The sequence below is a fragment of the Mobula birostris genome, chromosome 20, assembly GCF_030028105.1.
Source record: "Mobula birostris isolate sMobBir1 chromosome 20, sMobBir1.hap1, whole genome shotgun sequence".
NCBI lineage: Eukaryota > Metazoa > Chordata > Chondrichthyes > Myliobatiformes > Myliobatidae > Mobula > Mobula birostris.
Genome location: NC_092389.1, coordinates 27,716,511 through 27,739,518, shown reverse-complemented (window position 1 = coordinate 27,739,518; position 23,008 = coordinate 27,716,511). Strand labels below are relative to the sequence as shown.

General features: G+C 42.6%; 1 protein-coding gene across 1 annotated transcript in view; it reads right to left on the bottom strand.

Moving 5' to 3' along the window:
* The window catches only part of fez1 (fasciculation and elongation protein zeta 1 (zygin I)), a 92,881-nt gene extending 78,058 nt beyond the window's left edge, over positions 1-14,823 (bottom strand). Inside the window, exon 1 of the mRNA XM_072238390.1 lies at positions 14,460-14,823. Coding sequence (XP_072094491.1) covers positions 14,460-14,791 — 332 coding nt within the window. The 5' untranslated portion in view covers positions 14,792-14,823. The remainder of the gene's footprint in view (positions 1-14,459) is intronic.
* Between the last annotated feature and the right edge of the window lie 8,185 nt (positions 14,824-23,008).

The following is a 23,008-nucleotide window of genomic DNA, read 5'->3' as shown; positions in this document are numbered from 1 at the left end:
TGCTTGTGTGCAACAGCAGCCACACCCCGGTACATCACTGTGACAGGTGGGCTAAACCAGGTAAGGGTCACCAGCAGGCCTCACACCCCAGTGAGATAGGGACATGCCTGTCATAGCAAGCGAAATCAGTTCCAGCAAACTGGGAGGACGCAATCAACAGATGATCCAACAGCCAGGAAGGCAGCTCTACAGCACCCGTGGAGAGCGAAAGGCACGACAAGGCACAGTGAAGTGATGGTCATCCACTGCACCCAAGGAGGGCCCCAGTTGTGACGATAATTTGAAACCACTGGACCCAGACTTCTGTGGACAAGAGAATGGAACTGCCCTAGTGCGAGTGGCTTTTTCAGTTTAAAAATTCTCCCACGCAGGTTCCTTCATGCAGTTCACTGCATGAAAGCTAATATTGCACACATGAACTTGTTCCCAAATGGCTGGAGTGGCTGGCGAGCTGCTAGCAGATCATTAATTCAGTGAAAGACACCCTTTGGTCAGCTTGAAACTTGGTGGTCTGTCAGAACATCAATATTTTTGTGGAGGAATACTGCCGACTGACACATTGCAGGCTGCAGAAGTTCGTGCTGAGGGACGCACTGAAGCTCGGTGCAGCCACCACAGTACGGGGCTCATCCACTATTGCAGGGTCAGGGGTCAGGTTGGGTGAGGAAGCCCCTCAATTATTCTAGTAGTATATCACCCCCAGGGGGCCACATGTATGGCAACAGTCCTATTGGTTTCAAGGAATGTAATAAAACTCTGCTTAAAGCATTGACTATGAATATAAGGATGAAAAGGCATTGTACTGTCTTGTAAATAATTTTTTATTATGAATAAAGCTTATTTTGATTTTAAAAGTTTCCATGACCTTATTGTGAACGTACATATTGCTCACAGCTTGGATTCAGCAGCTACCTTCGAACGCACAACAGAAGAAATGCACAGATCTAACAGTTATCATTGGATACAACAGACAATCTTCTCTCTTTGACTCTTTATAAAGTTTTAGAAGGCGTTGGTCAGACCATATTTGGAATATCTTGAGTAATTTTGGGCTCCATATCCTAAAGAGGGATGTGCTGGCCCTGGAGAGGATCCAGAGAAGGTTCACAAGAATTATCACAGGAATTAAAGGTTTAACATTTGATGTCTCTGGGCCTATCCTCAATGGACTTCAGAAGAATGAGCAGGGACCTTATTACAACTCACCGGATACTACAGACCTGGATAGAGTGGATATGGAGAGGATATTTCTGTTAGTAGGAAACTCTAGGACCCGACTGGACAGCCTGAGAATGAAGGGACATCTCTTTAGAAATGAGATGAGGAGAAATTTCTTCAGCTGGGAGTGGTTAATCTATGGAATTCATCGCCTCAGAGGGCTGTATAGGCCAGGTCATTGGATGTATTAAGGCAGCGACTGCTAGGTTCTTGATTGGTACAGGACTTGGGATTTATGGGGAGAAATCCGAAAAATGGGGTTGACAAAATTCAGCCATGGTTGAATGGTGGAGCAGACTCAATGGGTTGAATGGCCTAATTCTTCTACTATACGTTATGGTCTACTAATACAGTCTTCCTAAATGACCTGGCTCTAATTTTAAAAGTGCATTTATTTAGTTGTAAATTACTATCAGAGAATTGTCTGCATTTTTCCTTATCAAATCCTTTTAATTGGTTCACCCACCATTCTCTGTGCACCAAGGAATAGCAAACACTTGATCAGATTTACTTAGGAATGGTTATAATTTGGAAACATTATCTGGAGGCCATAGAAACAGTGAGTCAGCAGGAGCTGGATTATTTAAAATAATGCTTTAGAAGCTATTGCATTTATTTGTTGTCCCTCTGTCCTCAAAATCTAATGGAGATGCTGAGTCCTTTATCCTATCCATTAAAATAATGGCCAACGGATCTTCATGCATTAAGTGTTTTTTGCTAAACTTTGCACAGTGGAGTCTCAAGGTTTGACATCCATTAGACCAATTAAAGCACTATATACTCCTGGTCATGACAACCTACCTTTATCAACTGGGATTATTACATCAATGGGAGAAGTATAAACACAGAAGTAAGATAAAGGTTAGATGAAATTTCCTTTTCCCTGAATTGCTGGGACATATAAACTACAGATTGGTGATCCAACAGCCAGATTTTATATTGGGCAATACTCCCATCCATGCATGATAACAGGATTATATGCCCCAATATGCTTTGCTGGCTTTGCTAATATCCTAGATCATCACATGTCCAGCCTTGATGTTGGAGATACTAGGGGGCAAATGTTTATTGTTATTCTTGCTGGATTTTTAATGTGGAGGCTCGAATTTTAACAGCTTTAGGCTCATATCAAAATGCCTGAGAAGGAAGAATTCAAAGTAAATTTATTATCAAAGTATATATATGTCACCACATACCATCCTGAAATTCATCTTTTTGCGGGGCATACTCAACAAATCCAAGAACCGTAAGAAAATCAATGAAAGCCCGCATCCAACAGGGTGGACAAATGACCTGTGTGCAAAAGACAACAAACTGTGCAAATACAAAAGAAAATAAATAAATAAATAAATAAATAAATAAATAAGCAAGCAAGCAATAAATATCAAGAACATGAGATGAAGGGTTCTTGAGAATGAGTCCATAGGTTGTTGGAACACTTCAACGATGGGCAAGGCAAGTGAGGTTGAGTGACGTTATCCCCTCTGGTTCAAGAGTCTAAAGGTTGAGGGGTAATAACTGTTTCTGAACCTGGTGTTGTGAGTCCTGAGGCTCCTGTACCTTCTTCCTGATGGCAGCAGAGAAAAGAGAGCATGACCTGAGTGGTGGGGGTCCCTGATGATGGATTCTGCTTTCCTGCACCATCACTCTGTGTAGATTTGCTCACTGGTGGGGAGGGCTTTACCCATGATGGACTGGGCTGTATTCACTACACTTTGTAAGATTTTCCTTTGAAGGACATTGGTATTTCCATATCAGCCCATGATGCAACCAGTCTATATACTCTCCACCATACATCTATAAAAGCTTGTCAAAGTTTTAGATGTCATGCTGAATTTTCGCAAACTTCTAAGGAAGTAGAGGCACTGTCGTGCTTTCTTCATGTGCTGTTGGTGATGGTGGAGGAGATGTTGTTGCTAATGGAGCACGTTCAAAACTTTCTAGTAATACCTGACCACCACCTTCTAACCAGTGTCTTTGGCTCAGAGGTGAGTTGCATCCATACAAGCTGTGAAGAGTGGAAGATGCCCATATGTGAGTTATTTTAATGTTTGGTGGCTATTGAACACCAGGTTCCACATAGGCTTGCCAGAGGAAGGTCTTGATCCAATGGCAAAGAGAGGAAAGAGGCTCTACTTCTCAGACACATGTATGAGCATGTGCATGTATGCAAGCACTGACCAGACCCACACATGCACACACAGATTTGCTCACATTCCTTTTCTGCAAACCGCTTCCTATCAAATCCTCCTGCATTTGGATCCACTGCCTCCTTCAGTCTCCCTACTCTGTCCCCCTTCCACTAACTGCCTCCCGAGTCTCTTATGTAACACCGGACTATGTGTGTTAAATAGCAAGAGCAGCAGCAATTGATCAGATGAAAGCTTTGCAATCCTACCACATCCAGTTATGAATGGGAGTGGATGACACATGAATTTACAGACTAGGTGCAGGAGTAGTTCCCTTAGCTCCTCAAGCATTCTCCGCCATTCAATAAAATCATGGCTAATCTGATTATAACCTCAATATTGCAATCCTGCCTCCCACATTAACCTTTTTTTTTTATCAAGTCTCTAACTCTGCCTTAAACATATCAAAAATGCTGCTACCGCTGCCCTTTGGGAGAAAGATTTCCAAAGACTCGTGGCTGCCTGTGGTAAAACAAAACACCTTTCCTCCCTTTCTCCCTCTCTCCCTCTAGGTTATTTCCCAATCTTGTCAGAGCTATTGATCACTTGTTCTTCCTCCCTTATGTACCAATATCAGATTTCATTTGATGGCGTTTTACTATATTAAAGGCACAATACAAATGTTAGCCGTGAAGATGAAAGACCTATAATTTGCTGCCAGTACAGATGCAAATAATTGATCAAAAATTCCACTCATGAATAATAAACACAGCCTGTTTTGCTTTTGGCAACACTTTTGTTGGTTCACGTTGTTCCAAAAGCAGGGCTGACTGTGCTACATTTCAACATCTCTGCTCCCTGCTATTATTTTGTTGAATTGAATTGAATTGACTTTATTACTTACATCCTTCACATACATGAGGAGTAAAACTCTTTATGTTACGTCTGTCTAAATGTGCAATTTATAGAAATTTGTAATAAATAGTACGTACAACATGACAGTCAATATAACATAGAAATACAATTGTATCAACGTGAATTAATCAATGTGAATGGTGAAATTCAACAATTCTGCAATGTCATCATGCGAAGAAATAAATGGACAAATCAGAGAAAATAAGAAGCCACCTCTAACTCATTTATCTGTCTTTATTCACATCGACTGAGAGTTTGGACTAATGGAATTAACTCTTACATAACTGCAGCAGAGAACTGAAGACACACCACATTATATAACTCAAAAATAAAGGCACAAAAATAAACCTTTCCTTGCGGTGAGGTTTGCTAGTACTGCAATAGTGGTGCTTAACTTAAAGTTGTAAGAGAATGGGAACCAGAGCACGAGAACAGATACTGGAGTGGCTCTGGAGAAAGATGTTGTTAAGCCTACATATAAAGTCAGGAATCGAAAGGTTGGGCATGGTGGGACTAATATTCTGAGCTGCGTATATTTTAATGCAAGGAGTATTATAGGAAAGGTAGATAAGGACATGGATCAGCATGTGGAATTATGACATTGTAGCCAGGAGTGAGACTTGGTCACAGGAGGGGCAGGATGGGCAGCTCAATATTCCAGGGTTCCGTTGTTTTAAATGTGATAGAGTGGGAGGGTTTCAAGGAGGAAGGGGGCCATTACTAATCAGGGAAAATGTCATGGCAGTGCTCTGTCAGGAGAAACTGGAGAGCTCATCCAGTGAAGCTTTATGGGTAGAACTCAGGAATAAGGAAGGTATGACCACGTTAATGGGATTACAGACAACCCATTGGATTTAAAGGAGCAAATTTGTAGAGAGATCACAGAATGTAGCAAGAAACAAGATTGTGACAGCAGGTGACTTTAATTTTCCACATATTGATTTTTTCAATACTGCACAAAATGAATGAACATATTGATTTGGACTCCCATACTGTAAAAGGGCTGGATGGGAACATGTTTGTTAAATGTGCTCAGGAGATAATCAGTACATAGAAGTCCCAACCAAGGAGAGTATGATACTAGATCTCCTATCAGGGAATGAGACAGGGCAGGTGACAGAAAATTGTGTAGGGGAACATTTTGCATCAGTGATCATTATGCCATTAGTCTCAAGGTAACTGTGGAAAAGGATAGGGTCTCGTCCTCGGGTGAGATTCCAAACTGGAAAAAGGCCAATTTTGATGGTATCAGAAAGGATCTGGCAAGTGTGGATTGGGACAGGCTGTTTTCTGGCAAAGGTGTACTTGGTATGTAGGAGGCCTACAAAAGTGAAATTTTAAGAGTACAAAGCTTGCATGTACCCGTCAGAATAAAAGGTAAAGTTAACAGTTTTAGGGAGCCTTAATTTTCGAGAGATATTGAGGCCCTGGTTAAGAAAAAAAGAGGTGCATAGCAGATAAAAGCAGGTAGGAACAAATGTGGTACTTATGGAGCATAAGAAACGCAAGAGAATGCATAAGAAGGAAATCAAGAGTGCTAAAAGACATGAGGTTGCTCTGGAAGACAAGGTGATGAAAGAGAATCCTAAGGGCTTCTACCGATATATTAAGAGCAAAAGGATAAAAAGGTACAAAATTGGTCCTCTGGAAGATCGGAGGGGTAATCCATAATGGAGCCAAAAGTGATGGAGGAGATCTGAAATACATTTTTTGCATCTGTATTTACTCGGGAGACAGACGCAGTGTCTATAGAAATGAGGCAATGCAGCAGCAAGGTCATAGATCTCATACCGATTACAGAGGAGGAGGTGTTAGCTGTCTTGGGGCAAATTAGGGTGGATAAATCCCCAGGGCTTGACAATGTGTTCTTTTGGAACTTGTGGGAGGCTAGCGCTGAAATTGCAGGGGCCCCAATAGAGATATTTAAAACATCCTTAGCCATGGGTGTGGTTCCAGATGACTGGAGGACTGCTAATGTTCTTCAATTGTTTAAGAAAATCTCTAAGAGTAAACCGGGAAATTATAGGCTGGTGTGCCTGACATCAGTAAGTGGGAGCGTTATTGGGATGGACCAGATATAAAGTATTTGAATAGACAGAGACCGATTAGGGATAGTCAACAGAACTTTGTGTATGGTAAGTCATGTCTAACCAATCTTAGAGTTTTTCGAGGAAGTTACCAGGAAAGTTGATGAAGGCAAGGCAGTGAATGTTGTCTATATGGGCTTTAGCATTTGCATAGACATGGACTGATTAGAGATAGTCAGCATAGCTTTGTGCATGGTATGTCGTATCTAATCAATTTAATAGAGCTCTTTCAAAGAAGTTACTAGAAAAGTTGATGAAGACAAGGCAGTGGATGTTGTCTATATGGGCTTTAGCAAGGCATCTGACAAGGTCCTGCATGGGAGTTTGGTCAGGAAGGTTCAGTTGCTTGACGAAATTCAAGATGAGGTAGTAAATTAGATTAGACATTGGCTTCATGGAAGAAGCCAAACAATGTGGTAGTAGATGGTTGCTTCTCTGATTGGAGGCCTGTGTCTAGTGATGTGCCGCATGGATTGATGCTGGGTCAGTTGCTGTTTGTCATCCATATCAATGATCTGGATGATAGTGTGATAAACTGGATCAGCAAATTTGCAGATGACACCAAGATTGGGGGTGTAGTGGACAGCGAAGAAGACGATCACAGCTTACAGTGGGATCTGAACCAGCTGGTGAAATGGGTTAAAAAATGGCAGTTGGAATTTAATGCCAAGTTTGAGGTGTTGCACTTTGGGAGGACCAACCAGGATAGGTCTTATACAGTGAGCCGTAGGGCACTGAGGAATGCTGTAGAACAGAGGGATCTGGGAATACGGGTCCATAATTCATTGAAAGTGGCACCACAGATAAATAGGGTTTTAAAGAAAGCTTTTTGCACATTGGCCTTCATAAATCACTGTATTGAGTACAGCAGTTGGGATGCTATGTTGAAATTGTATAAGATGTTGGTGAGGCCTAATTTGGAGTATTGTGTCCAGTTTTGCTCACCTACCTACAGGAAAGATGGAAATAAGGTTGAAAGAGTGCAGAGAAAATTTACAAGGATGTTGCCGGGACTGTAGGACCTGAATTATAAGGGAAGATTAAATAGGTTAGGGCATTATTTCTTGGAACTGAGGGGAGATTTGATAGAGTCATACAAAATTATGAGGGGTATAGACAGGGCAAATTCAAGCAGGCTTTTTCCATTGTGGTTGGGTAAGACTAGAACTAGAAGTCATGGGTTAAGGGTGAAAGGTGAAATGTTTAAGGGGAACATGAGGGGGAACTTTTTCAGAGAGTGGAGAGAGTGTGGACCCAGCTGCCAGCACAAGTGGTGGATGCAGGGTCGATTTCAACATTGAAGGGAAAATTGGATAGGTACGTGGATGGGAAGGGTATAGAGGGCTATGTTTTGGGTACAGATCAATGGGACTAGGCAGATTAATGGTTCGCATGGACTAGATAGATTGAAGGGTCTGTTTCTGTACTGTCATGTTCTATGACTCTATGAAATGGAATGTGGGCATAATGAGTTGAAATAACATCATAAATGATGGGACAAAACTTAAGTGTTTAGTGAACATTATATTAATATCAAGCTGTATAGATTACTTGAAATATCTCTGTTCTGTTTATTTCTAAAAAGGGGCAACAGGCTTTATAGGGAGAGTTCCATTTGTCTTTCTGTAGGAAACAAATGCAGTTGCATTTATATAGCATGTCTCCAGACCTTAGGCACAGCTCAAGGCATCTTATACCATTTAATAGAAAGTTTTGCTGTGAAATATCACCAGCACTGACACTGTAACATTGCCCAAATCATTGGTTTCTGATGTGGAATGTGAATAAGCTAAATTCCCAATTTTTTCTTCAAAATTTGTTCATGGAACATTTTGCATCATTTGATTCTTCAGTTTAACCAGACGACTTTGTCACCCGGCCCTGGATCTCTAATGCTCTTATCTCACTGATCAACTGACAGCACAGATTATTAATCAGGGCATTCCTAACCTGTGTTGCCCCATATCATTCTGATAATTAAATGAATTGGTTGATGGAGTAAACTTAATCGAGCTTGGCATGGAGATAACCCACAGGAGCAGAGAGAACACCAGTTTTAAATCCACATAATATTACTCAATGCTAAATTTAGCTGAATATAAATCTGGTGCCAAACTAGCCATAAAGTGATCCTGTCAAAATAGTTAAAATTTCTGCAATGAATACCTGAATGATGAAGGATGTGACCCAGTTTATTGCACACCTGCTGCCATTATCATGTGCTTTAAAGAAAATAGACAGGAAAACAGTTGCAGTCTGAAAGCACATACCACCGGGTTCAAGGACAGCTTCAAACCTAGTCGTAAGACTCTTGAACAGACCTCTTGTACGATAAGATGGACTCTTGGCCTCACAATCTACCTTGTCATGAGCTTGCACCTTATTATTTACCTGCACTGCACTCTTCTGGTAGCTTTTACACATCATTCTGCATTGTTATTGTTTCACCTTGTTCTAGCTCAATGCACTGTGTAGTGATGTGATCTGTATGAACAGTACACAAGACAAGTGTTTTTCACTGTATTTTGGCACATGTGACAATAATAAACTAAAACCAAAACCTGGTCTAGCAAACAAAGAACACAATTCTTTTTGCACTGATAGGTCTCATTTTTACTTCACAAGTTCATTTTGGAAATGAACTTTTGGTCATATTGGATAGTAAAATCAACATGAATCCAACCCTACTGACCTAAGGAAATGAAAGCTACCGACTGAACCAAGCCAGTTCACATTAGCTAGTATGTAGGTAATTGCATAGGTTTTTTTTGGGAAGTGATGTTAATGCTTGATTAACTCAGGAAGCTTCAAACCATCTATTGCACTGCCAGGAACCTTCACATGACCACTTTGAATTTGATTGCAGGAGATAAATATACAGAACACTTTCCAAAATATTTTAAACATCATTACTGACTTCCACTGTGCAATTGGATTTGAACTATTTATTTTTCCATGTGGCTGTTAGTGCAACTGAAGAAGACCCAAATAAACACATTTCTCAAGTCGAGAAACTGTTTGATAAGGAAAATTGGATCTGGATTTTATGAAAGAAGCATTGAGCATAAAAGCAAGCAGAATATGTTAAATCTTTCAAAACATTCATTATAGCTCATAGTTCAATTGTGGTCACGGCTCCTGGGAAGAATGTGAAGATACTGGAGGTGGTGCAGAGATTTACAAGAGGGTTTAAGAAATGATGGTTTTCAACAACAAAGACAGAGGAGGAGCAGATGCTGTAGAATCACAGAAAAGTCATGACACAGGAGAAGGCCTTTTAGCCCATTTGCACCCACTGAACAGTCTAATTGCACTCTTTAAGAACAAATCCATACTGCTTTTCTATGTGAATAATGTTTCTGCCTCCAGCATTCAGGCAGTAGGTTTCAGCATCAGAATCGGAATCAGGTTTATTATCACTGACATGTGACGTGAAATTTGCTAACTTAGCAGCAGCAGTTCAATGCAGTACAATACATAATATAGAAGAGAGAAAAAATAATAAATAAAATAAAAATAATAATCATAATAAATATATAAGTAAATCAATTACAGTATACATATATTGAATAGATTAAAAATCATGCAAAAAACAGAAATACTGTACACTAAAGAAAGTGAGGTAGTGTTCATGGGTTCAATGTCCATTTAGGAATCGGATGGCAGAAGGGAAGAAGCTGTTCCTGAATCGCTGAGTGTGTGCCTCCTTCAGGCTTCTGTATCTCCTACCTGATGGTAGCAGTGAGAAAAGGGCATGCCCTGGGAGTTGGAGGTCCTTAATAATGGACGCCACCTTTATGAGACACTGTTCCTTGAAGATGTCCTGGGTACTTTGAAGGCTGGTACCCAAGATGGAGCTGACTAGATTTAAAACCCTCTGCAGTTTCTTTCGATCCTGTGTAGTAGCACCCCCCTCCCCCCCCACCCCATACCAGACAGTGATGCAGCCTGTCAGAATGCTCTCCACGGTACATCTATAGAAGTTTTTGAGTGTATTTGTTGACGTGCCAAATCTTTTCAAACTCCTAATGAAGTACAGCCACTGTCTTGCCTTCTTTATAACAACATCAATATGTTGGGACCAGGTTAGATCCTCAGCGATCTTGACACCCAGGAACTTGAAGCTGCTCACTCTCTCCACCTCTGATCCCTCTATGAGGATTGGTACGTGTTCCTTCATCTTACCCTTCCTGAAGTCCACAATCAGCTCTTTCGTCTTACTGACGTTGAGTGCCAGGTTGTTGCTGCGGCACCACTCCACTAGTTGGCATATCTCACTCCTGTACGCCCTCTCGTCACCTCCTGAGATTCTACCAACAATGGTTGTATCATCAGCAAATTTATAGATGGTATTTGAGCTATGCCTAGCCACACAGTCATGTGTATATAGAGAGTAGAGCAGTGGGCTAAGCACGCACCCCTGAGGTGTGGCAGTGTTGATTGCCAGCAAGGAGGAGATGTTATCACCAATCCGCACAGACTGTGGTCTTCCAGTTAGGAAGTCGAGGATCCAATTGCAGAGGGAGGTACAGAGGCCCAGGTTCTGCAACTTCTCAATCAGGATTGTGGGAATGATGGTATTAAATGCTAAGCCATAGTCGAGATTATGTCTGCCTTTGATCTATTGTGGTGATAGGCAAATTGCAATGGGTCCAGGTCCTTGCTGAGGCAGGAGTTCAGTCTAGTCACAACCAACCTCTCAAAGCATTTCATCACTGTCGATGTGAGTGCTCCCGGGTGATAGTCATTAAGGCAGCCAACATTATTCTTCTTAGGCACTGGTATAATTGTTGCCTTTTTGAAGCAAGTGGGAACTTCCACCTTAGCAGTGAGAGGTTGAAAATGTCCTTGAATACTCCCACTAGTTGGTTGGCACAGGTTTTCAGAGCTTTACCAGGTACTCCATCGGGACCTTCTGCCTTGCGAAGGTTCACTCTCTTTAAAGACAGTCTAACATCGGCCTCTGAGACAGAGATCACAGGGTCATCAGGTGTAGCAGGGATCTTCACAGCTGTAGTTATATTCTCCCTTTCAAAGCAGGCATACCGTTTGGTTTTGCCCATTACTGACTGGATTTTGGTCCAAAATATTTGACCGGTACTCAAAGGCCTACAAAAGATCCTTCCCCTTGGAAGCTGGTCTCGCTATATTTGGCTGCTCGCAATCTACTATTTGTTTCCCTGCAGCCATACAACAGTCTCTGATGCTGGGGATGATTGTTGCCAAAAGACTTACCTTGAGGGAATGGAAATCAACTTCTCCCCCTTCCTTTCGGAGATGGATGGCTGACATGATCTCAGTCATACAGATGGAGAAACTTAGGTTCTTGAGAACCAATTCAATTAAAAAATTTTCGGCTATCTGGGATCCATCTCTTGCCTACCTGGACGAGGCCGGGGGCAGATGAGCACTTTCCCCTCAGCTGATTTCTCACGGCCCTCATGTGAGATTCAATGTTTAGTATTTTTGAGCACTTTGTACAATAGGCATCCCTCTAATGTTATGTCTTTTTTTTGCTTATTTCTTTTTTATACATGTCTGAGCTGGTATGCTTTAGTTGATTTCATTGTTTTTTTTTGAAAATAAAGTATTTTTTTTTAAATGCTGAGCTATAGTCGATGAACAGCACCCTAACGTAGGTGTTTGTGTTGTCCAGGTGGACTAAAGCCACGTGGAGAGCCATTCAGATTGCATCTGCTGTTGACCTATTGTGGCAATAGGCAAATTGCAATGGGTCCAGGTCCTTGCTGAGGCAGGAGTTCATTCTAGTCATGACCGAACTTCCAAAGCATTTCATCAATGTAGATGTGAGTGTCATCAGGCGATAGTCATTAAGGCTGCTCACGTTATTCTTCTTAGGCACTGGTATAATTGTTGCCTTTTTGAAACAAGTGGGAGTTTCCGCCTTAGCAGTGAGAGGTTGAAAATGTCCTTGAATACTCCCACTAGTTGGTTGGCACAGGTTTTCAGAGCCTTACCAGGTACTCCATCTGGACCTTCCGCTTTGCGAGGGTTCACTCTCTTTAAAGACAGCCTAAGATCAGCCTTGGAGAGGGATATCACAGTATTATCAGGTGCAGCACGGATCTTCACAGCTGTAGTTATATACTCCGTTTCAAAGCGGACATAGAAGGCGTTGAGTTCATCTGGTAGTGAAGCATCGCTGCCATTCATGCTATTGAGTTTCGCTTTGTAGGAAGTAATGTCTTGCAGACTCTGCCAGAGTTGGTGTGCATCCGATGTCGCATCCAACCTCGTTCAAATTTGTCTCTTCACTCTTGAAATAGCTATCTGCAAATCATACCTGGTTTTCTGGTGCAGGCCTGGGTTGCCAGACTTGAAGGCCACAGACCTAGCCTTCAGCAGACAACATACCTCCTGGTTCATCCACGTCTTTTTGTTTGGGAATGTACAGTAAGTCTTTGTGGGCACACACTCATCCACACAGGTTTTAATGAAGTCAGTAAAACCTGCAGCATACTCATCCAGGTTCAAAGATGAATCCCTGAATACAGTCCAGTCCACCAATTCAACGCAGTCCTGTAGGCACTCCCTTCTCTCATTCCTAATCCTTAAATCTGCCAATTAATTTAAATCAACATTTCCCTGGATTCCCTGCTTTCCTTACTCAAGGAAATATCTACTTCCTATTTAATCTCCTCAGAATTTTATTCACCATAAGTAAATTTCTATCAGTGGCTTTTTTTCCCAACCTCAGCTTTTCCTATCTTTCTTCAAAGCAACAATTTTTAGGTTCTGGTGACATCCTGCTTCCAAAGATTTGATAAAGATGTACAAAATTATGGCAGGATTTATGGAAGGTCACAGATTTAAAACATTGGCAAAAGAACCAGGAGTAAGATGAGAAAAATATGTTTGATTAACATGGCAAATATTTAATGTGCACTGACAGTGTGGTGGATGTAAATTCCATTGTGGCTTTCACTTGGATACATTTCTGATGGAGATGACACTTTATCCAAAAAGATCGGGGACAACCATGTCAACTTTACTCCAGCATCAGGTGAAACCAGCTAATTCCACACAGGAATGAAGCCAAGCAGTCTTCTGGGTAATATGCTCAGTACTGTACTCAGTAATATATTTGCTCACTGAGCCATTAATTCTCATCATTTCCCACTAATTGGAGACATCTGACTATGTATATAACCACGGGCAGACTGCAACATGCCCCAGACTGAGGGCACAGATTTTCCAGTGAATATGAATGTGGGCACATCTAGCCATTGTGGATTAGATGCATGTGACAACATTGCACTTCATTGCGAATGCCAAGTCCAGATCTGTGGAACCTGCCTCAGGTCCTGATGACAAGTGCCAGAGCTGAAGAAAGAATTACACAGTTGCAACCAACAATAATGGGAAGTGATCGCCGTTAGGGTAGCAAAATAGCCCCAAGTGGGAAATAAGGGCATCGTCCTTTGACCATTACATGATGTTCTATGTGAAAAACTGGGTTTGCCTGGTGCAGTAATTATCCCTGAAATCAGTCCACATCCACATCCATTCGAACAGCTTTGTGCTTTACTGCACCTTCAAATGCAGCAACAACCCTGGACCTTCTGGTCCAGACCTACTCAATATGTTTTAATTTAGAAAATAGACTTCCTTAGCTGCACAACATTTAAATTATCTACAGCCCAGTATTTTAATCTAAAACACTTAAATCCCATTGCATTAATTGTCAGGATCAGGATTTTGTGATGTTAATTTGTGCATTCTGGTGGTGGTGGTGGAGGGTCAGGGGGGGCGGGGGGGGGGGAGTTTGGTGAAACCTTTTGAGAAGTAAAAGGAAATCCAGCAGTGTTCTGCAGGTGATGTGGCTGAGTGTCGAGTCACTGCGAAAACGTCTAACAAAAGGTATCCCTGGAACAACGCGCAGCAGCTTTATTCTTACATAAAGCAAACGCCGCTTCATTAAATTCAACTGCAAGGATGCATCAACAATAAAATCATTTTGTAGGAAATTTAAAAATAAGATCCTCCACAGCGACGTTCATTTCACTTTTGTAATTAATCGAAATGTTCAGATGTTTTGTCTCAATTGCTCATTGTTAATTATAATTTTGAGATTTTACAAACCACTTACTCATCATCCCTGATTAATTCTTCCTCCTCTTCCGCCATCTGCTTTATTACCGGGGCCAAATTCTCCGTCTTCTCGTTGTAATTTCGGAAACAAACGTTGAGTTTCTCATCGAAATCGTTCACCAGATCCTCCATGGATTTGAAGCTCATAATTTCCGTGGTGAAATTATCCAGCTCGCTTAGGTCTTCAAGGTGGGAGACTCCCGCCGTTCTCACCGATCCCAACTCGTTCAGGTTCTCCTCTTCCAGCTGCCCCCGTCCCCCGGCTCTGTCGGGTTTCAGCTCGTAGAAATCCTGCCATTCTTCGTCGAGGGTGACGAGTGGAGCTGCCATCGAACCGGAGAGCGAGAGGCGAGTGCTCAGGAGCTGAGGACTGCGGAGAGACTGCGCATTGGAGAAGGTGAGATCATCTCCGCTCCAGGAAAAAGAACAGGGAGTTCACATCTCTCCCCCAAACCCATAAGCCATCCCCTGGTAACGGAGCAGAAGGAGATTTTTCGGCCCATCGGGTCCATGCCAGCTCACAGGAAGCAATTCCATTAGATCTATTCCTCTGGTCCCCATCGTTTTTAATAATTAGGGGATATGAGAGACGGTAGATAGTTGAATCTGGAGTAATAATCTACTGGAGGAACTCAGAGGGTCGAGTAACATCTATACTTTCCTTTTTCCCCACAAATGCTACTTGGCCAGCTGAGTTCTACCTGCAGGTTAATCGTTGCTCTTTTCAATAATTTTCCCCTCTCGTCTCTCCTTGCCTTGGTAGAGTGCTGGTCCTCAGGAGAGAGTTAAACCAGTGGAACTGCACACTGTCCGCTCCCTCCATCATAAACCCATTCATGTTCATCCTAATCTGCGGGGCACAGGATAAACTCATCACCTTTGCGCCAATAATTTTGACAAGTTGGAGGGAGGATTTTCATAGTGACCTTCCCAGTATTCATCTTTTCCCTCTACATCCTATAAAGGCGACTGCATGATGAACAAGAGGAGCAACACTAAACTACTCCTTCTCCAATCTGGAGGAAAGAAAAACAATTTGCATTCATATAGATCCAAGAAAGACAGTAGATGCTGAAAATCTGGAGCAACAGACAAATCACTGCAGGAACTCAGTGGGTCAGGCAGCATCTATAGAGGGAAATGAACAGTTGACATTTCTGGTTGAAACTCAGTCCTGATGAAGGGTCTCAGCTCAAAATGTAAACTCTTCACTTCCCTCTATAGATACTGCCTGACTTGCTGAGTTCCTCTAATATTTTGTGCGTGTTGCATTTATGTAGAGCCTTTAATTTCTTAAAGCATCCCAGAAGACTTAAAGAGTGTTATTAAAACAAAATTTGAGACCCAACTACATAAAGTAGGTGAACAAACATCCATTTCCCCTTTCAGCCATAAACAAACTGCTGGAGGAATGCAGCAGGTCGAGCAGCATCTGTGGGGAAAAAGTAGCTGTCGACGATTGGGGTAGAAACCCTGCACCAGGGCTGAGGGCAGAGTTGAGTTGGCCAGTATAAAGAAGAGAGGAATGGTGAGGCAGGAGTCCGAGGTGGCAGGGTAACACCAATGCCCTTGAACAGAAAAGCCTTCAAAAGGTAGTGGAGTGCAGCCCCGTCCATCACGGGTAAAGCCCTCCCGACCACTGAGCACATCCATACAGAGCACTGTCGTAGGAAAGCAGCATCCATCACTAGAAATCCTCACCACCCAGGCCATGCTCTCTTCTCACTGCTACCATCAGCAAGAAGGCACAGGAGCCTCAGGATCCACACCACCAGGTTCATAACAGTTATTACCCCTCAATCATCAGGCTCTTGAAGCGGGGAGGGGGAATAAATACACTGACCCCAACACTGAACTGATTCCACAACCCATGGACACACTTTTAAGGACTTCACAACTCATTTTCTCAATATTTATTGCTTATTTGTTTATTGTTATAATTACTTTTTCTCTTTTCTTTATTTGCACAGTTTGTTGTCGTTTGCACATTAGTTGTTTGTCCGTATTTGTTGTGCACGTTTTCATTAATTCTATTATGTTTCTTTGTCTTTACTCTGAATGCCTATAAGAAAATGAATTTCAGGGCAGCATCAGGTGACGCATATCTAATTTGAAACTTTGAAATTTAATTAGTGGAATAAGGAGAAGTGTAAGACAACAGACAGATTCTACCATTTGGGGGAGGAATAGGGAGTGGAGCTGGGATCAATTCACCTTTAATAGAATATAGTAGAGTAGCTGCCTCACAGTTCCAGAGATTGTGTTCAATCCGTATTTCAGGTGCTGTCTACTGGAGTTTGCATGTTCTTCCTGTGACTCAGTAGGCGTTTCTGGGTGCCCTGGTTTTGTCCCAAGTCCCAAAGTGTCATGGTCCAGTCCGTGAAGTCTGTATTCGGGTTCATGGTCCGGTCCATTGACCCTTCCTCCAGGTTTTCCTATCTACCCTGTTTCTGTTCTTGTTGAGCTGTAATTGAGTCAGCTGATGCTCGTTGGGGCTTGCTGCATAAATACCTTCAGAGACCAAGACATGGCTGCTGGATTGTTCTTGTCCTTACTCCTTGTATCCCTTCCTCTGCCTTCTGTTTCCTCGCCTGAAGCCCTGCCTTGTCTTACCGGTAACTCTCGCCTCACCTGAAGTTCTCGTCTCGTCTCGCCTTGCATTGCCTGAAGCCTTGCCTTGTCTTGCGGGTAACTCTCACCTCGTCTCGCCTGCAGTCTTGTCCTGGAGCCACCCTGTACCTAGCTCCCTTCCTGTCCCTTGCCTCTGCCCAGTTAAGCCAGGTCGTCTTGCCGTTACCAGCGGTTGGTTCTGTCCCCTCCTGTCCCATGCCTCCATCGGGTGATGATCCGCGCCCTGCCCAGGACGCTCCTGCCTAGCCCCAAGCCTGGAGACCCCAGGCTCCTGCCAAGCCTCGTCCTTGCCTAGTTCTGGGGTCCGAGCCAGAGGCAAGACCCAGGTACTGGGTCCTTGTCCAGTCTCTGTCTCTGAGTCCAAGCCCAGGGTCCTAGCTCTCTTGTCCAGTCCTGTTCCGGGTTCCCGGTTTTCATGTCCATGTCCTTGCCCTCGCCCTCGGCCTGTATCCTAGTCCTGTCCCTAGTACTTCAGTGTCTGTGTCTTGCACTTGGGTCTGTTCCTAGCCACCACCTTATGACACAAAGATGTGCAAGTTTGGTAGACCAATGAACCTAGTGTGATTGTGAGTGGTAGAATCTGGGGAACATTGATCGGAAGGTGGGGAGAACACAATAGGATTAGTGTGGGATGAGTAGAAGCAGTGCTTGATGTTTGGTGTGGATTATGTCCCATCAAATCTTCCTTAGATTTGAAAGCTATCTTGAGCGTAGCTCAGACAGCTGTTATAAAATAAATGATTTACCCTGAGATCCAGAGTGGTCTCAAATGAAATTTTTGTTAAACAGAGAGTGGTGTTGATTTTTTGATCAGCAAAGGAATTCAATGAAAAATGGGAAAGAAGTCGTAGATTCTTGGATTCCCACAGCTCAGAACCGGACCTTCAGCCCACCATTTCTAGGTCATCCTTCGAGTATGATCTGTACCAGTGGTTAGCAAAGTAAGCTATAATCGCCTTCCCAGGGGTGGTGGGAATTTCTAAGGGGGCGGTAAAGGTAAAGAGGGTGGTGGTTGGGGGGTGCTTGGTAGCAAGGGGGCAGCAGAGGGATTACAGGCTTAGTTTAAGAAATGAATTACTTATTATAAGCATTTGATCCTCAGTGCCTCATAACTGATTACAATGATCACTTCATCTCTTGCTAATACACCAATTTCTTAGAATTTGCTTGAAACACATTGAAGTTGTTGAAAAACAATGTGGTATATCATGAGAAATTGTGTTATTTCTGACCCTGGTCTGCACATTATCCCTGTTCACTACTGTAGTACATTGTTAGCTAGTATGATTCCCTTACTCTAATCACACAGTGACGTAATTCCTGTGAATGAAGGTATGGCATTCAATGGGGTAAAGGTCAGAATCTGCCCTTTCAAATGGTCTTGACCATATTTCTCTAGCCCATGGCTCAATCGAGATATCGCTGCCCCAATTTATGAACCTTCAGGCAGAGAGTTAGGTTTTGCCTGAGCTATGATGACGTCATAACTTTCCCCTTTATTAATTGCAGTTTTTGAGATTGGATTTATAGGCTATTGACCGTGGTCATTAGTCCATAACAAAAATTGAAGAAACAAAGCAAACAAAAAAAGAAGTGTAGATAGTATAGCGTGGAGTACGCACAGTTCACTGGCATGTTGTCACTTGCTTCTAATACCGGATTTGTGTGTCTCGTAGCAGTGTTGCAATGCTTTTTTCAATACTTTGTGTAAAGTAAAATATGTTCAGAGGTTGTTTAGTCAGGTTGTTTAGAGTTGTTTACATATCTAGACAGCAAAACATGGGAAGACAAAAGAGACTGCAGATATTGCTGCAAAACAAATTTCACATCATTTAAGTGATAATAAACCTGATTAGGATTTGGTACCTAGAACATAAAAGCTTCTGAAGCATAGCTTCCCCTCTGTTAATGGAGCCCTCACACATATTTTCTCCATTTGCCACTTGCCTACTCCGACACCCCCATCTCCACCATCCGCCCAACCCACTCCCCCAGGAAGAACAGCAACCAAGTTGCTTTAGTCCTCACCTTTCACCCCAGTGGCATCCATATCGAACACATTATCCCACCACCAGGCACATCTTCCCCTTTCTGCTTGCTGCTGGGACCACTTTTTCAATGACTCTCCAGTCAACTTCTCCCTCTCTACCAACCCCTGCCTGTCCCTTGACACATTCTCCAATGACTGAAGGTGTGACACCTCTCCTTTTTTGATTCAGATTCAGATTTATTCATCACATGTACATCAAAACATACAATGAATGTGTCGGTTTTCATTAACAACCAACACACCTAGGGATGTGCTGGGGGCAGCCCACAAGTCACAGAGTCACAGACACAGGCCCTACAGCCTGTCTAGTCTGTACCGAACTATTGTTCTGCTTAGATCCATCGACCCACACCTGGACCATAACTCTCCATATCCTTCCCATCCATGTACTTATCAAAAATCCTCTTAAACGTTGAAATTGAATCTGCATCCACCACTTCCACTGGCAGCTCGTTCCACGCTCACCAACCCTCAGGTTCCCCTTAAATTTTTTATCCTTTGCCCTTAAACTATGGCCTCTAGTGCTAGTCTCACCCAAACTCAGTGGGGAAAAAAAACCTGCTCACATTTATCCTATCTATACCCCTCATAATTTTGTATACTCTATTGAATCTTCTATCAATCTTCTACATTCCAGGGAATAAAGTCGTAACCTGTTCATCCTTTCCTATAATTCAGGTCCTCAAGTACCAGCAAAATCACTGTACATTTTCTCTGCACCCTTTCAAGCATCGCCGCACATTCCAGTGCAAACATGGCATGTCCAGAAGGCTCAGCAGAACAAATAACAAAACAGCAACAGTAAAGCACACCCTGTTCCTCCCTCCCACCCTCCTTCTCTCTCACACACACACACACACACACACACACACACACACACACACACACACACACACACACACACACACACACACACACACACAGTCCTCAACTGCAGGACAGGCCTCTGGCCTCCATTCTCCAGGCTTCAGCCATCGGGCTCCAATGAGCATATATTTTGCCATATGATATCCTGAGCTTCATCTTCTTGCAGGCATTCACAGTAGAACAAAGAAATACAATAGAATCAGTGAAAAACTGCACACAACAGCTTGACAAGTAACCATTGTGCAAAAGTCAACAATCTGTGCAAACAAAAAAAAGGTAAATCAATGATACTGAGGATATGTAGAGTCCTTGAAAGTGAGTCTATAGGTTGCGGAATCAGTTCAGAGTTGAGGTGAGTGAAGTTATCCATGTTGGTTCAGGATGGTTGAGGGGTATGAACTGTTCCTGAAACTGGTGGTGTGGGACCGAAGGCTCCTGTACCCCCTGCCTAATGGCAGCAGCGAGAAGAGAGCACGGCCTGGATGGTGGGGGTCGTTGATGATGGATGCTGCTTTCTTGTGCCAGCGCTCCTTGTGGATGAGTAAAACTGCCACAAGAAGCGTGACATGAGGAAATGGATAAGGTGGTAAAGAAGGTATGTGGAATGCTTACCCTCATTGGTAGTGCTGTTGAGGATACGAGTAACAAAGTCATGCTACAGCTATATAAAACTTTAGTTAGACCGCACTTGGAGTATTGTGTGCGGTGCTGGTTGTCCCATTATAGGAAGGATGTGGAGAGGGTGCAGAAAATGGTTGCCAAGGTGCTGCCTGGAGTAAAGGTTGGACAAACTTGTGTTGATCTCCTTAGATCATTGGAAGTTGAGGGGAGACATGAAAGAGCTTTTTAAAATTATGATTGACATAGATAGGATAGACAGTCAGAATCTTCTCCCCAGGGTAGAAATGTCAAACACCGGATGACATGATTTAATGTTGTTGGCGGGGAGGTGATAGAATCTAAAAGTGATGTGTGGGTCATGTTTTGTTTCTAAAAACACAAAGATTTTAGGTTACTGGGATAATAGTGGAAACAGGCAATTTGGTGAAGATTAAGAGGCTTCTTAGATGAACATATGATTATGAAGGGTATGAGAGATATAGAGATAGAGAAGAAAAGAACATTTAGTATAAATTGTCATCAAGATCAGCACAACATTGTGGGTTAAATAGCCTGTCCAGTGCAGTACTGTTGTATGTTGTATGTTCTATGATAATGAATGCTAGGGTATGAAGAATGCTGCTGCCACATTGGAACATGAAGCTGTCCAGAATACCAGAATGACACCTGGGCTCCAAGGGCTCAAAGTATATTTATTTTCAAAGTATGTATACATTATACAACCTTGAGATTTGTCTCCTTACAGGCAGCCACAAAACAAAGAAACCTCAAAAGAACCCATAAAACAAATGTCAAACACTGGAGAGAAAGAGAAAAAAAATCATACAAACAATAAAAGTAAGCAAATAGCATCCAGAACTGAAATTTTACAAAAGACACAAAGCCAGGCATCACTGCAGCTGGAGCAGGCCACAGGCTCAGTTCAGCATGGAGCTGAGTAAACGTCACAGAGCAGTGAACAGTACTGGCCCTTGCCTCGCCTCCAGTCCCAACACCCTGACATTTTCAATCTGGCTCGGTGCTGAAATCATCCAAAAATCGGGTTGTTCCTCGCTACTGAGCCACTCCTGGGCCTGAACCCCACCACCACGATTCAGCCCATACGCGACCTTTCCAATTCGGCCCGGCACTTAGATCGATCAGAGATCTGGACTTTTCTCACTCTTGGGGACACCACAACTCTGCTTCGACCCCTCCTGCACCTTCGCTTGCCTCGACCATGCCTTTCCTGCACCTCCGCCACCTGTGGTCTCTGCTTTCCCTGGCCATTTCTCACCTGCGCCTCTGCCATCGCCACCGCTCGCCTCTCCATTGTTACGTTATGAAGATAGAATCTTCAAACTTAGGATTTCCAGGGCTGAAGGAAAATTTCACTAAGATATGGAACTGAAAGTATCCATAAAGAAAAACAAATTCTCCTGGATGTCAAATCTAGGGCTGAGATCCAGTACTAAAAATTAGAACCAGGCAATTCAGGAGGTAATAAAAAGACAGAAAGAAACTTATTTTTATTTATGTAGAGATTCAGTACGGTAACAGGCCCTTCTGACCCAATGAGTCCTGCTGTGCCATTACATCCTAATTTCCATAATTGATCTTGTGTCACATTTTTTTTGATTGTGCTTTTGTAAGAACACTTTGATATGTTTTTATTATACAAAATATAATAAAATACAAAATTGCCTGGCTTTAGTTCTGAGTCAGAGACAAGTGCTAGATAATAATAATAATTCAATTTTTGACACAGCCATGTAAAACAATAGTGTCTATCTATAAAGATGGAAGTCAGTGCTGCGAGTATGTAGCAGTCAGCTACTCTAATGCAGTCAGTGGTTGATCACTTGTGCACCACATAGTTAACCAACATAGCACCACATAGTTAACCAACAGACAGCTCAATAACTAGTTAAGTGACATGCATTTTAAATATTCTGTCACTGAGTGAGTGCACCTCTCAAAGGGTCAGCATTTAATGGCCACCTCTGATTTCTCCTGAGAGAGTGGTAATGAATGAATATCTTGAGCCTCTGGAATTCTTGTACTCATTAGTTAGAATCAGGTTTACTATCACTGGCATATGCACGTCATGAAATTTGTTGTTTTGTGGCAGTGCAGAGTAGAACATAAAGAATTAATGTAACTTACAGTGAAAACATAAAATAAATAAACAGTGAGGTGGTGTTCATGGGTTGAGGGACTGTTCAGAAATCTGATGGCAGAGAGGAAGAAACTGTTCTTAACATATTGAGCGTGTGTCTTCAGGCTCCTATACCTCCTCCCTGATGGTAGCAATGAGAAGAGGCATGACCTGGATGGTGAGGTCCTTAATGATGGATGCCACCTTCTTGGACACGTCCTTGACAGTGGGGAGGCTAATG